This window comes from Pimephales promelas, chromosome 2 (assembly GCF_988280905.1).
Source record: "Pimephales promelas chromosome 2, fPimPro1.hap1.1, whole genome shotgun sequence".
Taxonomy (NCBI): domain Eukaryota; kingdom Metazoa; phylum Chordata; class Actinopteri; order Cypriniformes; family Leuciscidae; genus Pimephales; species Pimephales promelas.
Genome location: NC_142770.1, coordinates 30,989,271 through 31,007,156, shown reverse-complemented (window position 1 = coordinate 31,007,156; position 17,886 = coordinate 30,989,271). Strand labels below are relative to the sequence as shown.

The 17,886-nt window shown below is 37.3% G+C and overlaps 1 protein-coding gene and 1 long non-coding RNA gene across 2 annotated transcripts; both read right to left on the bottom strand.

Moving 5' to 3' along the window:
• Window positions 1-5,037: 5,037 nt before the first annotated feature.
• Window positions 5,038-5,553, bottom strand: LOC120475350 (uncharacterized). Its single transcript, XR_016146036.1, has 2 exons — window positions 5,232-5,553; window positions 5,038-5,115 (listed from the first exon to the last, which is right to left on the bottom strand). It is a non-coding gene; the product is annotated as an uncharacterized LOC120475350 (long non-coding RNA).
• A 4,639-nt stretch (window positions 5,554-10,192) lies between these two features.
• LOC148997173 (uncharacterized) lies at window positions 10,193-13,946 on the bottom strand. The gene is made up of 4 exons (XM_089119530.1): window positions 12,924-13,946; window positions 12,671-12,826; window positions 11,776-11,868; window positions 10,193-10,501 (listed from the first exon to the last, which is right to left on the bottom strand). The coding sequence occupies exons 1-4, from the start codon at window positions 13,944-13,946 to the stop codon at window positions 10,193-10,195; spliced, it is 1,581 nt and encodes a 526-aa protein (XP_088975656.1).
• Window positions 13,947-17,886: the final 3,940 nt, after the last annotated feature.

Here is a 17,886-nt window from a genome sequence, read left to right as displayed (position 1 = left end):
AGCTTGAGGTTACTAATTTAGCTTTAGCACACTTCTGGTGTCCTGCTTTGCTCGCCATCTGGCTGGAATGCAAACTGTGACTCCATAAGTCTGCTGAGGGTCTTGTGCTAGAACTTCCAGCATATTTGATTTGACTGTGAATCTGACTCATTAAAAAGTTCAGCCTCAAAAAAGCGTTCCCACTTTAGCAGCAGTTTTCAAAAGTTCCAATAACTTAAAACTACCAAGGAGTTAGAAGTGAGGTATTTTAAAGCACAGGTGACCCCTGCCATCATCCCAAAGAAACTTTTGCTATTGTTTTCCACAATACCAGCTCTTTAAAATGACTCTAAGTTGCAGCTAGGCTACAGTCAGATCAGAATTTGTAGTCTTTGCTGTTTGGAAATGTACAAGACAACTCCAACAATTGTACAATATAGAGAGCATATGAATGTGTATGCATTTCAAGGTTAAATAAATGCAATCTCACCTTCAACTATCAACTTGTAAATGGCATCGACATTTTCAAGGCATTTCTTAGCGGATGTGCTAAGTTGGGCATCCATCGGCAGCATTATTTTAGTCTGGTGGTACGTCCCTGTCACTCTCTTAGAAGGATTTGCAATGAGCAGCAGAGGTTTCATGCCAAGGGCATACAACTTCTCAAGCTGGAACAGAGAGGTAGAGAGATCAATTGTATATACACAAAACTGTAGTTTACAGCTGAATTTGTCCCCATGCTTAATCTGAAGTTAAATCAAAGCTAGAAAACATCTACAAACAATCAAACTATGGTTTTTACATAATTTTATGATAGATCAATTTTAGGATTTTTACGAGTTTCAATTCCATAGACATACAGTAGGTAATAGTTTGGAAAAAACAGAAAACATTAATTATATTCTTATTAATAGTGTGGCTGTGTGAGGCAATATATTATACCAGTTATTATACCAAGTAACTTATTTGCTTATGTCAAAATAATAAAACACTTCTGTTGAATGAGATGATCGGAAAACTACATACCAGCATGGCAGCATCATCAAGCATATGGGACTTTATTTTATTTTTTTTAATGGATGCCAACCACTGCTTCTGCTGACTTTTAAATTTGTCCAGCTTTTTCTGAAGTCTGACGTGTTGGGGTTGAGGATGTTTACAAAATGTACACATTTTAAGTCCGCAGTATATTTTCCCCCTGCAGTTTGGGCAGGTCTTTTTTTGTGATCCTCCAGCCATTATGGAACAAACAGACCTGGATGTGAGATACTAGAGTGAAGATAGATTTAAAGAGTGATTAAAAGAGAGAGACAATAACAAAAAGAGAGTGATTGAAAGGGACAAGTGAGGAAAACAGAGAGCGAGAGAGAGAGAGAGAGGCTCTTAAAAGTGCCGTTGGTTTGTGTGTGTGTATGTGTATATATATATATATATATGTGTGTGTTGGTGAAATCAAAAAGTGTTGCAATACAGCTGTAAAACAGGAAAAAGCAAAATATTATTAGAATAGCCTTTGTAGTAAATGAGCATTTCTTAATTGTTAGGACAGAGTAATTGTAATCACAACCATTGCATGAAATACAAATCAATTCTGACTGTACAAATGTCAGATTTGTACCACATTCAATTGAAACAAGCAAGTACATACACAAATCTATTTTTATTTAGACCCACAAATAATGGAAACAGTGGACTTCTGTCCTGTTGCGTAAAATGCTTCTCATAATATCCTGTTTACTCTTCTCAATGTCACAAATAACGAATAAAGAAACAGTTACCCTCAATTATCCCATGATGATTTCAGTGTCTCCTAAAATGTCAAAGCCTTACAAAAGTATTGCACCATAGTGTTAAGGGATATTCTATATATAAGTTAGTGGTGGGTCGTCTCTCTATTTAATTATGCATTAATAATATCAGGTATGAGCGCGCGGTCATTGACATTTAGTCGTCAAATCCTCTGGAAAGACTCCAGGTCCACTTTTTTTATTGTAGTCCATCCCTGATTGCGGTAATTCCCCTTAGTTACACTACTGACATTTACTTTGCATTTTGAATAAAACTTTAACCACTTCAACAACAGGTTGTTTATTATTGTCTTCAAAACACATGGACAGATACATGAGTTTAAACTGATTTTGGTAGCTGGCAGTGCCACAATCCAACTGTCCCGGCCCGGGGTCATTTGGCCGGCTAGCTAACTAACATCGGCGGGTAACGTTAACGTTAGCCGTGTAAATGATAAATCAACACCAAATTCAACCTAATCTCCGGTGATGAAACGCTACACAGATCGGGCTACAACTAAATAAATAACAGCAAAGATTATGCGTGCTTTTTAACAAACAAACAAACACCGATTGGGTTGAGATCATAAGTTGAAATACTTACTGTAGTCAGTTGGCGGAGAAGCCTCTCGCTGCATCCTGCGGTGGACATCCAACCCGGCCCCATCCAAGTGTGACGTCAGAAGCTACCACGCCCATGCCCAAATTGGACACATTCTCGTTAATATTTAAAAACCGGAAGAAGAAGATTTTCAAGAGAAGACTAGAAGACGAAGGTAACTGCGAAACAAAATGCACAAAACACACTTGCGGTTTTAGTATAAACACTGTTTAACATAATACGAATGAGCTGTATGAGAATGAGCTTACCTGTTGTAAGCAGCTCTTAACACTTTATTAGTAGTTTGTAATGTGTGTGCGGCTGATCACTTGATTAGCATGCCTGCTCCGCAATTAGCGCGAAACCCCGCGATATGTAATAATAAATTGTCAAAATATCGACGTGATTCGAAGCAATAAGGTTTGATGATGTGTTTTTAGAGCTATGAATTATCTTCAACTTGCATATTTGGTCATTTAACTCCCCTGTGATGTCTCTTGGTGTATTTTGTATCAGTATACTCTCAACTGAGAATTTTATGTATACTACTATACTAACTGCATTATTAGCCTATTTCACCAATTTCATGTTGTTATTTGGATTAAGGGTAAATATAAAAATATATTATTTTAGTGTTTATGTGTTACATCCTGTAAATCTTATTCTGCTTGAAAAAGAATATGAGATATATTATTGTACATTTATATTTACTTTTTTCATAGGCAATCATAAATGCCCTGGCTGTCTCCTGGCTGGGATATCTCCTTACAGGAGGCTGAGCAGGTCTTCCTTTCTGGTCTGGATTAGCAGGTCAGAGTGGATTATTCATTATTTTTGCACAATGCCCAGTGCACCCTTTTGTTACTGATAATTCTGTTACAGTAACACAACGGTGACTCGTCTCTGATAACTATTTCAGTGAAGTGGAAGATTTTAACTGACAAATTGACAAACAATTAGCTTTATGCACAGCTGCACTACTTCCTGAACTTAAGACAGCTCCTTGTTTCCTGTCTGCCATTATTGGCCAAATTGATTAATTCAGGTGTGTCTGATTATTGTTGCCATGACTACTGAGGTCAAGCACACCTGAATTAATCAATTTGACCAATAATGGCAGACAGGAAACAAGGAGCTGGCTGAAGTTCAGGAAGTAGTGCAGCTGGGCATAAAGCCCATTGAGGAAGAAAGAAAGGAGACCATTCAATTGTTGGCTGTTACTTTTACATTTACACATTTGGAGTTTGGAATTATGTCAGTAACATGAATATTCAATTTGACTTTCTCTCTCTACAACTCCAACATTTCAGAACTGTTTAGTGTTAAATCAGAAATATAAATTTCAGTTGAACATGTTAAACTCATTTGTATTTCTCTCTCTCTCTCTCAGAGTTGAAGCCATTCCTGCAGCAACTGGTGGAAAACGGGATCTTTTTGGTGCTTTTGTTCTAGCATAAATCATTTTGTTCTTTCGTATAGCCTAATATGAATAAATACATATGTGTATATATAAATAAATTCATGCTTGAATCATTCTCGAGTTTTGCCTTCTGATATCTGGCCATATCATTTAGTGACTGCATGTGCTGATTCCATCGTTATTTTATCTAATAATGAGCAAATTAGTTAAACTTAAGGAGGTTAATCAATATACAGTATAATTCAAGAAACTAAGACTCACACCACTTTTCAGTTGACTAAAGATTGATATACATTTAATTTGTTTTGTATAAATTTACATTTTTGTAAATGTCTCTGATGCATTTTGAATAAAAAAACACATATTGAATATAAAAACACTCCTGAGATTAAATGTCTTTCGAACTAAAACAAGAGTCCTGTAACTGGGGTCCTAAAGCTGCAGCCTCCGATTGTGCAGGGATTTTTAGTATAGTTAATGTATTGCTTTGAACAACTGACATTGGTTATTTTAACAAAAAGATATCACACTTGCATAAATGGGTCATTGATGTGTGGCCGTGTAAATGTGCAGCCTATATAAAGCTCAAACACAACCAAACATCTGAAAAGGGGTTCTTTATTTTCGACTGCGTATGAGAAGGACGCAGCGTTAATGTTTGGAGTTTCCACTTGTGGTCAGGAATATAACAAAAAAAAACGTATACAATAAATTACAATAGGAAAATACCAAACTTAAAACCTTCCAAACAAAACTCGTCACTTACAGTGTGAGTTACAATGTTCTACAAATGTACAAAGAAACAACTCAAAATAAAAAACAGCAGTTACACTATTTTTCCCTCAGCGAGTTCTCTTTCACAATAGGCTACTCAATTGTGTTAATTTTCCCCTTTTAGCTTCTTGCAAATAATTGTATATTCCCGAAAATAAAACAGAATACACAGAAACGGTTTATGTGAGCACTTATACCCCAAATAAACAACGGTAGTGGCCTTTTTTATGTTTTCTGAATAAAGAACAAAACATAAACATGATTAAAGACACATTCTCATACAGTAAGCCACTAACACAATTGTAAGACAAAACAAACATATTCAACACTCTACAATTAACATTACTATACCAATTCTTATCTCTTACAGATTATCAATAAACTTTGACATTACAAACAGTGCAGAGCTAGTGAAATATTTCCTTTGAATAACTATAAGCATTTACAATAAAAGAATGAACTAAAATGATACCCACTCTGTGAAGCGGTACAGCTGACTAGAAAGCCCGCCCCACGGTCATCTCACGTGCACTAACGTCTCTTCGTTCTCCCCTCTGACATAATTTTATCACAGAAACAGAAATATTGTTTATATTTCTCCTCAATAATAACATGAGCTGTAATAATGAGTTCAAATAACATGCTACATTTCTATTAAACAAACACTCACGCTCAATCGTCGTCACTGGAGAATGAATATGCTCGTCTCACACAGAAATCTCTGGCACTCGGGAGAAACAAAGTTTTCTGGCGATGAATCACTGCTCCAACCACTCGACAAACCGAACACCAAATTGGGGGTTTTCCCTTTCACTTTCGCGTAAACGAACAGTGTAGATTGGTGTTAGTTTCTAACGTGCCTCAGCTCACGCGTTCACCGCAGGTCTATTTTTTTAAAACAAAACTGCGCGTACCTTTTTGATAGGTCTAACTACTCAGCCGTACCAGGGCGCCCTCTAGGGGTAAAAAGCATGACTACAGGCTATTTTTGCCCTGGTTACAGATGTATTAACACAAAATATTACATTAAAAAATTCATTTGTGACCAAGATATTTTGAACTATGATGATATTTTGATATGTTAAACTCATAAAACCAGTACAGAAGAGGAAGCGAGAGATTAACTGTTTTTTTTTATGTATTAGAACATTGTGCAAAAGTTTATTTATTTCAGTAATTCAACATAGCTATATGCCGTAATCATCACATTTATAACACATAAAGGCTTGAAATATCTCACTTTGCATATAATGACTAATGAGTATATTATATATTAGTATCAGCTTTTAGTTGAATTACTGAAATAAATTAACTTTTGCACGATATTCAAATTTTTTCGAGTTTCACCATATTGGTTCTTTAATTTAAGGTTTACATAAATTCCATTCTGCTGTTCTATTATTTGATTTCAAAGTAATTTGCTATAACAGGCATTAACAGGTGAATTCTTAATTTGTAAAAATGCAATATTTCTATAACCACATAGAAAGCAATGTTTAAAAAAAATGTAAATTATTTTTAGAAGGGATAACTATAAGTGCAGTTTGGATCCCATATAATTAAGAAAGTGATAAAACTCGTTTTAGTTTAAGTATAGATGCTCCCTTATACGTTTATTATAGCAAAACCATGATTATTGATTACCATTTGTAACAGAAATACAAGAGAAATACAAATATATCGTTTTACGGTACATTGTTTACTTGTACTATATGTCATTAACTTACAAAACCAGTCAGCAATGCAGAGGTAACGTTAACGTATTGTCTAATACAGCTGTTAAGGGAGTGATTGTGATTTAGACGATTCCAAGCCTGCCAAAGCGTCACAATTTAACTGCACCAATAATCTGTAGTGCCACATCTCTACACAAATAACCTCATCTTTATTATAAACCAATAACTATGATAACATCCATAAACATATTCCGACAGGAAGCAGCGGCATTTTGCGCATGCGTACACGAATCACAACAAATCGAGTCACGTGCCGTCTTTGGACATGGGCGAGGCTTCCGACGTCACACATGGATGGGCGTGGCTTATGACGACACACTTGGATGTGGGCCGGGTTGGATATCCACCGCAGGATGCAGCGAGCTGTAGTTGTTTATTTTTGCCGCGGCGGAAAACGACATTCTGGTTGTCCACCTACTGTACTTTATAGGAGATTTAAGAGCAAGGTAAAAAAAAAAAGGGTGTGTGTAAACTCTATACTTCAAATAACTTTTTCATTTTACCTTCTTGGACAACCAACCAATCACAGTCTTCAAAAGATTGTGTCACGCATAGCAACGGGGTCAGCCCCGCCTTCTCACTAGTTTTCATCTTTTCCTTACTCAGAGTTGCTCTCAGATCGGTCCCGAATCGGTCTTAAGCTAAGACTCCTATGTAAAAGGCCCAGTTATGTAAATAAAGGTCTCCTTTAATTCAAGAAACTGTATCCCTAATAAATATATACAGTTTGCTTGCTTTATTCATATTTCAGAAATGCTGAAATAATTACATTTCTTTTAGTTTTACATTTGTCTCAAAAGAGAATTGAGTTTGTTTCATAATGTATAGTTTTCCAGTATGGAAGCTTGTTTTCACCATGGAATAAAAAAGAAGATTTTTTCCCATATATGTTAGTATGTAGAATGCAAAGTCACCCCTACACCACAGGGTGTGTGTGTTTTGCGGCCTCATTTGGATATCTTTAGTTTGTGTTTAGTAAATGAAATCAAAGTGTTTTGACTTCCAATTCTGCAGCGTGTTATTTTTCAGGGGGAAGGAAAATGCTATTGTTTTGCAGAAACAATTAATTGTTATCAAATGTTTCAGCTGCTTGTCTTTTTTTCTGTGCGTTCATGCAGAAAACATGTGGCTGGCGGAAGGGCACCTGTACCTGTGGGATTGGTCTGTGTGTGACTCCTATCAATATGCCGCAAATGAGTCTCTCCTCCAACCTGGCCTCTGGGAGACTTTCCATTAAGAAGAAGAAAACTGGTATGTGTTTATAGCGGACCAGATAAAGCTAGTAGACAGTGACACACCAAAGGTCTTTGATTCATATACCAAACTGCCCAAAGTTTGCATAATTGTGAATGGTACATTGTAACAAGGTTCAGGATTCGTGGATGGATGATGGAAGGAGACACAGGGTTGGAGAATACTGGGGCTCGTGCACTTTATTAACAATATTTCCCACGGCGCGTCAGCACGCTCACACAATAAACTCAGGCAGTTCAAAATAAATCAAAAACAAACTGTACTCTTCCCGCTGGATACAGCTTCCTCAGATCACTGAACAGCAACACTCTTTTCACTGAAACAGCTTTTTCACAGGACGACAAATCCTCAGACCGGCGTGCATGAGCTCCCAGTTCCTCTCTCAAACTGCTGTCAGCACAGCCTGCTTATATGCAATCTCCTCACGCCAATTACTGCAATCACAAACAGGTGTCTGTCATTTGAACTTCACCCACTTATTCACCGCTCGGCTCCGTCCAGGGTGTCCGCAGGGTTTTAAAAAGTATTAAAAAGTGATAAATCAAAATTGTCAAATTTAAGGTTATTAAAAGTGTTAAATGTAGTCTGAGAGGTATTATTTTTTAAAAATTAGTTGTTTTTTTTCAGACTATCAGGTGTCCTTTTTTTGTTTGCGTTAGTCCGTATAAATATGGGCTTTAGCTTATCTGGGCACAATCAAAGATCTTTCATCTCTGTCTATGTTTGATGCTGACGTCATTTTCAGTGGCTGGACGATATGATGATATATAGAGGCTATATAACCCTGATATAAGTGATCACACGGATTTAGACCTACCTATATTGTATTTATATAGAGCGTTCACAGGCAAATTTGCTTTAGCCTACACTGAAAAAAAAATTCTTTGAATTTACTTGATTTTAATGTGTACATCGGTCCCACATGATCAGAATGCGTTCAACTGACACAATTTTCCTCTTTTTCTCAATTGATTATTGCTTGTCAAATCAAAATATTGCATTCCCATAGATAGCTTAAAATAATCATGTTGATTCAAAACATTATTTGTAATTACTGTAATACAAATTTATTGTGTAATGGTAAGCGATTTCATGGTACCAGATTTCCAACTGTAACTACAACTTGATTTCTCAATGCTAATATTAATTAACAGTATTGTTACACTAAAGCAATTTCATTATGTTTCTGGTATCAGAGTTGTGTAAATCTAACTCGCTTAAGTGAACTATTGTAGACATTTTGAATGTGTGTGTGAATACAAAATCATAAATGTAAAAAATACATATCGGCATTGAAAATAAAATGCAAAAGGCAAAGAGATTTGTATTATTGTTGTATTGATATTTTCAACAATGGAGGACTTAACAGTTCCCATGAACTAATTTCATAGAAAATTAAAACATACATTATGCAAACCACAGTTGTTTGGTGTGGATTCACACAACTAATGTAAATTCTGCATTGTGTAACATACTCAAATTCAAAAAGAACTGACTTGCATTAACATTTGACAGTAAGTGGAGCATATACTTCAAATGTTTGTCAATGTGGATTAAGAACAGCAAACACATTTATAAATCTAGAATTAATTTCAGTGGATTCTCAAAAACACTGTAAATTCTGCACTGTGTAACATGCTCAAATTCATAAAGAACTCATGCATTAACATTTGACAGTAAGTGGAGCATATACATACTTTAAATGTTCGTTAATGTGGATTAAGAACAGCAAACACATTTATAAACCTAGAATTTCAGTGGATTCACAAAAACACTGTAAATTCTGCATTGTGTAACATACTCAAATTCATAAAGAACTGACTTGCATTGACATTTGACAGTAAGCGTAGCATATACATACTTTCAATGTTCATTAATGTGGATTAAGAAAATCAAATTCATAAAGAACTGAAGAACATAAAGAAATTCTTAATACTGTTCATTGACGAACAAAAATATTTCTAAAAATAGTAACCGTCACTTGTCAGTTAACCGACAGAGGACTCTACTTTAACATAGGACTTGTGGTTTTTCTTACTCAGATGACTATTTACTACTGAAACAGTGGACTCTACTTAAACAGAGGACTTGTGGACAAAGGACTTTAAGTGGACAGAGGACTCTACTTAAACAGAGGACTTGTGGTTTTCCTTACACAGACAACTATTTACTACTTATACAGATGACTTGTGGACAGAGGACTCTCAGAGGACTTTTGTTTTTTTCCTTAGACAACTATTTACGCAGAGGACTTGTGGACAGAAGACTCTCAGAGGACTTTTGGTTTTTCTTAGACAACTATTTACACAGAGGACTTGTGGACAGAAGACTCTCAGAGGACTTTTGGTTTTTCTTAGACAACTATTTACTACTTACACAGATGACTTGTGGACAGAGGACTCAGAGGACTTTTGTTTTTTTCTTAGACAACTATTTACTATTTACGCAGAGGACTTGTGGACAGAGGACTCTCAGAGGACTTTTGTTTTTTTCTTAGACAACTATTTACTACTTACACAGAGGACTTGTGGACAGAGGACTCTACTTGGACAGAGGAGTTGTGGTTTTTCTTAGACAACTTTTTACAACTTACACAGAGGACTTGTGGTTTTTCGGGGCAGTGCAGCTTCTCTTGACACTTTCACTGAAAGAGCCCGTTCTTTAAAGCGAGTGCTTTATTCGATAGTTTATCTCCATCCAGTTCCATAAAAATCTTTTGGACTACCTCAAATGTGTAGCGGAGGTCAGTAGGGTAGCTGAGGTTCAAGGCATACATCAACCCAAACAGCATTGCAACAGCTAATGATGCATTGTCCAGATATTGCAACACCTTCATGCCTTCAAGGACAATGCCAACATCCTCTGGTTCATCAGAAGCATGTTGTTTGAGAACATAAATCCCAAGAGTGGTCTCTTCAATGGCCTTATTGATGCTGACTTCATCCATGCCCTGTACAAAACAAACATAGGTAAATGTAGGAAAATAAGACCCAATGAGAAAAGAATAAAGATTAAATTAAGCAGCCATACTAGGGCTGGGTCTCGATTCAGATGTTCCAATTTGATTTGGACTCGTAAGCTCTCAATTCGATTCTCTTATCACAAACATTTATCATAGAAAATGTTTAAATACTAATATCAGCTTACGGAGTTAGTAGTGCTTCTGCTCCTGCTGGAGATGATTAGGGAGTGTCTGTGCCCCTTTACCGATCAGAGCGCGCACTGACACAGAGTAAAGCCTTGTTTATACTCAACGCGTCCGCACAAGGGCGAAGGTGCGCTGGGCAAAAATGACGCATTCAGTGCACAAGACCCCATTTCGCTTGCCTGTTTGCACAGGGGTTTTTTTTTTGCACGCGCGGCACAGCATCCGAAGGATGAACTACTTCAAGCCGAATCTGCCCGAGCCTTAGGCTACGTCACTAACCGCACCGATGCAGTTTGCGTCTAAATTGCAAAGTTCATTAGGTTTTGTTTAGTGTGTGATTTATTTAATGGAAAGCACATTCACTTCCAGTTATCTTCCTGTTAATTTTAAATAAACGTAGAGCAAGTATCTAATCAGAGTCTGCTCGTTTATTCAAACTAAGTTTTTCTATAACAGACGAAAGTCGCTCTGCATAAGTCATCTCCTTCATCGCTCTGATTAGTTTTAGGTCTCTTCAATTGCGCCCAGAGGCATTTGAGCGACGTCCGTTGGTGACGCCCCTTTGGAAATGATTTGTCTATGAAGCTTTGCCAGACCATAACTCAGTTACAACTGAGAATGGTCTGGTTTTAACCAGGCTACACCAAGACGAGAGTTTCCACATAATTTTGCATGTTGTGTTTTGCACACTGTTGTGTGGAGGTGAATTACAGTGAGCTGTTTGAGACGGGAGACCAAAAATAGGCTGTCAATAGTAAAATGACACGTCGACTAAAATATAAAATTTAACGTTGACTAAATTGCATGGTCGATTAATCGCAGCAGCACAAACAATATACTGTATTTAGAGTTTAAAATAGGCCTATAAATGACACTGCTATCATTATAAAATACAATGTTTCCCGTTGTTACTTTAGAGAGGGGATGTACAAAGACAAATGCTTAATATATATTAGCAAAACCATACATTTATACATGTTCTGCTAATTAATGAATAATTTCATCTCAAGTGAACAGGTAAGAGAACAGGAGGAGAGTGAAAGGAAAAACAACAAAAAAGAGATTCACGTACTTACCACATATTCCTGCACAAGGCTTTCTGGATCTTCACCCATGTAGATACAGACTCCCTTAATGACACACTCCCGTCCAGCATCTACATCTTCACACTGAAAGAAAATTTATGAGTTGTTTTCAGATATCATTGGTGACTTCAAATGTTACATTTAAACTCAAGTTTGGTTTATCTAAACCTAAGCGTTTGGAGAATTTTGCAGAAAACTTTTATCTGACTACATTTCATCACAAACCTCAAATTTAGGTTTGAATGCAAATTGATTATGGACCATTTATACAATAATTTAATAACACTTGATTATTCTAATTTAACTCTTTACTCGTTCATTCTGATAACAATGTCACTCAGGGTCTTGTGTCTTTTACGCAGATCTTATGGTTACAAACTCTCTAGTCTCAGTCCCTAGACAGAGGTAATTGACTGTACAATTTAGATGGCCACTCCAATGCTTTCTCTTTAGAAGTATTTTGCTTGTAACACTTTACAATAAGGTTCATTAGTTAACATAAACTGCACTTATAGAGCATTTATTAATCTTTGCTAAATGTTAATTTCAACATTTATTAATACTTCATAAAAATCTTGTTAACATTAGTTAATGCACTGTGAACTAACATGAACAGCTGGAATTTTATGAACTGACATTAACAAAGATTACCAAATACACTTAACAAATGTACTGCTCACTTTTACTTCATGTTAGTTAATACATTAACAAATGTTACTGTACTGTAAAACTATTACCATTTTGTTTAGTGAGCATACAAAAACATTCTAGTTTTCCATAGACTTTCCACAATTCTAACACTGTTAACACTGTTAAAAAAACAACAACAACAACTGTAAACTCAAACTTTAAGATTTCTCATGCCTATAACCCCTATATAACTCACTTCAGTCATTTGATCAATGATTGTTAGGAGCCTTTTCCCTATCTGTCCTCCTTTCTTTCGGAACAGCTTGATCAATTTTTCAGAGTGGAGGTTCAGCTGAGACAGGAACTTGGACTGAAGTGGGACAGTGGTGATTCTCTTAAATTCAGCATTTATCTGAAAAAAGATTAAAAAAAAAAAATTAAGTCAGAGCTGTAAACACCAGGGAGAATGCCCCCCCCCCCCCAAAAAAGGACCATGAGATCAATCTTACCTCACTGACTTCAAACAGTGCAGGCCACCTTGCCATGAAATTCGCCACCATTGGTGCATCTCGAACAACTTCCTGTCTTCGATGTGCAAAAGTCTTTTCCATTTTGACTTTCACAACCTGTCTGTTGTCCCTCTTTTTTACATCTGACAGAAGAGCTTTCTGCATGGCCTCCAGACTCTCCTCAGTTTCTTCTACTGGGTATGGTGGGCAAAAATTCACCTCTGCTCTTTTTGCCTTTTTGACCCCAGATGCTGCACTCCACTTTCCTGTAGGTTTATGTTTTAAAGAGTTCACCATCACCTCTGGGCAGCCGAGTTTTCTCAGGTGTGTACGGTAGTTCGATAGTTTATATTTTAGGCTGATTTTCCATCCGCCACAACCTGTGCTTGATCCCTTCTCAGTTAAACATGGATGCCTCTTGATAAGACTCTGGGCAACCTGTTCCATCTCCTTGTCACTGCCATAGACTTTATACTTCACAATTTCCTGTACTAAACCATCAAGAATGGCCGACTTCAACTTGGTATCTGGAATAAGTGCAGTGCCATTCTGCATGTAAGCTGCATCTGATTGCTGAAGTTTTAATTCCGCATCATATGAAAACTTGGGCACATGAAACACAGCAGGCCAAGAGGACCGTGAGCTCATAGAGTCACTTGACGAAAGTACAGCTGTATCCATAGTTCCACCAAACACTGCAGAAGAGTCACGGAAAGAGGAAGTACAGAATGTATGGGCTTCTATGACTGGAGTGCACCTCTCATCTTGCTGTAAAGTGGGCCTGCCCATGTCAATTATCTTAATAGTACCTTTATCCTCTATCTCTGAAACTGTAGTAAGGTTAAGAAACTCATTTCCAAACATGGAATCCTTAAATTGAAGCCTAAAATTGCCCTCAAGTCCACACTGTTTCTTGACTTCAACCATCAAGTCATCAATGGATGCAGGAAGTCCACCTCTGAGTGTCAACCTCTGAGAACTGCCGTCTGTCAAGATGAGCTTAAGGATTACAGGAATCGCCATCTTCAAAGTGGTTTACTCTGCAAAGACATGCACAACAACGATTAGATGTCAGCCATCCATTTATTCTTAAATACAGGGGTAGAAGCCTACACTAATAACTGAGTGAGGTAGGTATAAAAATTTACACTTTTTTTTTTGGATGAAATGGACAGTGAAAGGGGGAAATGTGCATATGTAGTCAAATGTAATACTTTTAAAGACATTTTTAAATAAACAATACAAATCTTAACTATATTTCAGACTAATATTTGGCCAAATAAACTTTTTCCCAAATTCCATTTTACCGCAATGGTCAGTGTCAAAGTTATGGCAAAATGAAAACCTCATTGATAAAGATACAAGCCTTTTAAATGCAGGTGTTTGTTAAAATGCAGACCTTTACGGTTGAAGACTTTCTAATCACTTAAAGGACTAACTAGCGATTTCTTTTTACTTATTCGATGCCCTATTACTAGCGTTATAAGCGAACCAATTTTTAGAGACTCTTTACATTCGATTATCATGAAAACAAATCCCAGGGAACGGTCATTAACCCCTAGGTTCATTTTGCACTGGACTAGTCCTTTAAAGCATATAAGATTACATTTCAGACATGAAGACTTAAGAAACATTGTGGTAACAAACACCTTGGAACAGAATTATGACATACAGTAGGGTTGGGCGATATGACAAAAATATCATTATGAACTTTTTTTCCATTTTGGTTTAAGACTATTTTGTAAGCCACTGTGCAATACAGTCAAACTAATTTCTCTTATTAATTTTTTTTATACAACACAAAAATACAATATGAACAAAAACTAAATTCCAAACAAAACCAACACAAAATACAACAGTTTTTGTTTGTTTGTGTGCTTTAGGTTTTTCAGGAGGATGTATAAACAGTTGTATTCAGATAAGGAATAGCCAAAAACAAATTTAAGTAATCAAATGTAAAAAAAAAAAAAAAAAAAGGGCTTTTAGGGAGGAACGAAAGCACACTGCTGTGAAGGAAAGGAAGGTGTGCTGGACAAAATGGGTCAGCGGAACAATAATTGCTTCACATCGATTATCTTGTTTTCATAATCATTGGAAGCCAAAATCGAAATCAATTACGATTAATTGCACAGTCTTAGATTGTGGAGATATCTAAATCATTCGCAATATAAAACTGCAATATGGCACACCCCTACATATAGTATCACAGAACAAAATTATATGTAAATATACAAAGCAAGCTGCACATTTATTTTTTGCTACCCCACCTTTTATTTCAATATGCCTCTTCAAAGTCACCATGTGAGCTGATCCAATCTTGTAGGCTACTAGTGGGTACGCATCAAGGAGTTCACTGGGTGCCACAAGAGTAAACGTTCTTGTGGGTGCTGGGCTGAGTTCGAAGGCTCTATAATGCTCTCTGTACCAACCACAGAGCTCTTTGACGATGAAGAACACACTCTCTTGTACAATGCACATTTGGTCGATTTCACTAAAATCAGGCAATCCACCTGCTACTCTGTGTGGCAGTATCATTCCCTTTCTATAGGTTATGCCCTTCGTAGTCACATTCTGTGCAAGGTGAACCTCAGTTGTGTCAGGGAATTTTTGCCTGATGATCTGTGCTATCTCTTCTTTCAGGAAGTCTACTGGTAGACTGGATACAGTTGAGACCTCTAGTTCAGATTTGCTAAGACATGGAGTACTCAGATGGTAAGCAATCATCATCTGATGCTTTGAGGCTAATGAGAGGGGCACATTCTTAAAGCAGCTTGAGTGTCTGCAAACCTGCTTAAAAAAGCTATGCTTAGCCTCAAAGCGCATTGTCCACTGCCCGACGATTGGACCAAACTGCCTAATCATCTGGGGGTAGTGCTCCAAATAATGATGTTTTGGTAGCAGCTTGATGTCAGGAAACAACTCTTTGTATCTCTCCCTGTGCTCTGTGATTTTACTTTCTAAAAAAGCCAGTGAATCATCCGTGTGCACTGGGGCAACAACAAGCTCTGTGATGTCCTTCAGATCCATGAGAATTAGCCACGCAGGCTCATCTTCAGGTACCAGTCTTCCAACCAAAAACGGTAAGAACCGGAGCAAGCTCCAATTTTCATGAGCATTCCCTCCCACGGTTTTTGTCTTGGAAAAACTTTGACACACTATATGAGGTCTGTTTGTCCTATCACCCCATTTGTAGGGAAACTTCAGAATGGCATTGTTTAGGTCAACTAATGTGAAATACTTCCTTGATATAAGCACTCTTAAGCAATGAGCTAGCTCTACTGGGATTATACCCTCCAAAACATCATGGGCAAGATCGGGTGGATAACCAAAGATGACATGAAAATGAGACAGATTTTTTGTGAAGATGCATTCCTTTTTCACTCCACAACAACCTGTACCTGTATCCTGAGCTTGTTTGACATGAGCCTGATGAAGATCCTTGGTTCTCAAACTGAAAGCACCCGATGCAACAGAATGTAGCTGAATATCACTACTTTTTCCAGTGCAAAATCTGCAGAAGTATTCCACTGAAAAACTCTGCAAAAATCCTGCAACACTGTGTGCTCCCAGGTTGTCAGCCACGACACTGAATACGGTACCTTTAACTGATTCACCTAACAGAGGGACATAAACACCCAGTTCCTCCAGAGTTTTCAGATCTTGCATGAGCGGTTCAAAGATCCTATCATAACCATAGGTTTTAACATCTTCGGTTTTGCACAAAATTGACAAGTAGATGGATGATAATGAGGAATGAGACCCTGGAGGCAAGTTAGCTAAGATCCAATAAACAGCACACAGTTTGTGCTTCTTTCGTGACGTACCAAGGGGGTTACAGACTTCAAAGTCATCCACATACAAATTTAGAATGATCCTTGGATTTTCCCCAACAAGAAAAGAATTATCCTTGAATAAGGAACCATCTCTTGAGGACCTGTACTGATATGATATCCCGGAATTTGAGTTCTGTCTTTGATGACCCTCAACAACTTCATCAATGATATCCCTTCTACTTAACAGCTGCTGTAAAGACTTTAAGATTGGGACATATTGGAAACTGTGTTTGTTTTTAGTATCAAGAAAGTATTCGACTGGCTGTACAACTCCAAAGTAATCCTTTTAATACTGCTTACGCAGATATGTTGTACTTAAAGGGCCACCATTTTGTATGGACCTTTGCACAGGATTACCAGAACAAATTGCATCAACAGTTTCTCTAATTACAAGTTCATCAACAGGAAGGTTTCTCTGATGAAAGATGTCCCTCACAATGTCACACGACAATGGGACAGGCGCAGAACTAATCAAATGATGGAGTTCCCCTAAAAACACATCAACAGCTGTGCTTGGCACATGAACTAAATGCTCCAACTTCAGCAAAGCAGCTGCAAATCTTTGCTCTATGATTTTCTCCAAGTCCTCAGTATTAGAGTGACTACTTGAGGGAATGGCAGTATCTGGCTGCTCTACACACTCCTGACAATTTACCTCCAATTCATTCACAGATGATATCCTTGTTATAACAACTCCCGGTTTGAAATCAACCAGTGAGTGATGGCAATGTTTACGGTTTTTGTGTGATTTAAATGTGCAATAAATGTTTGTTTTAAAGTCACAGTCTAAAAACATACAATTGACCACCTCATTTCTTTTGAGATGTGCATTTATATGAGCAAAATAATCCCTCTCCGACACAAAATCACTACAAGCACAAAGGTGACAGCTGAAAATTGCACTCTCTTTGGAAGTGGTCTCTGTGGAGTGAACTTTACTTTGGTGGACAATAAGGGCATTCCAAGTCTTAAATGTGCACGGACAGTCCAGGTATGTACATGGAAAGCGAGAACTACGTCCAAAATGTGGATGCTTTAACTTATAGTGATGCAAAAGCTTGGACCTACTTGACACAGTTTCTGTACAACCCTTACAACTCCACATTACCAGGACCTAACCCTGTAACATA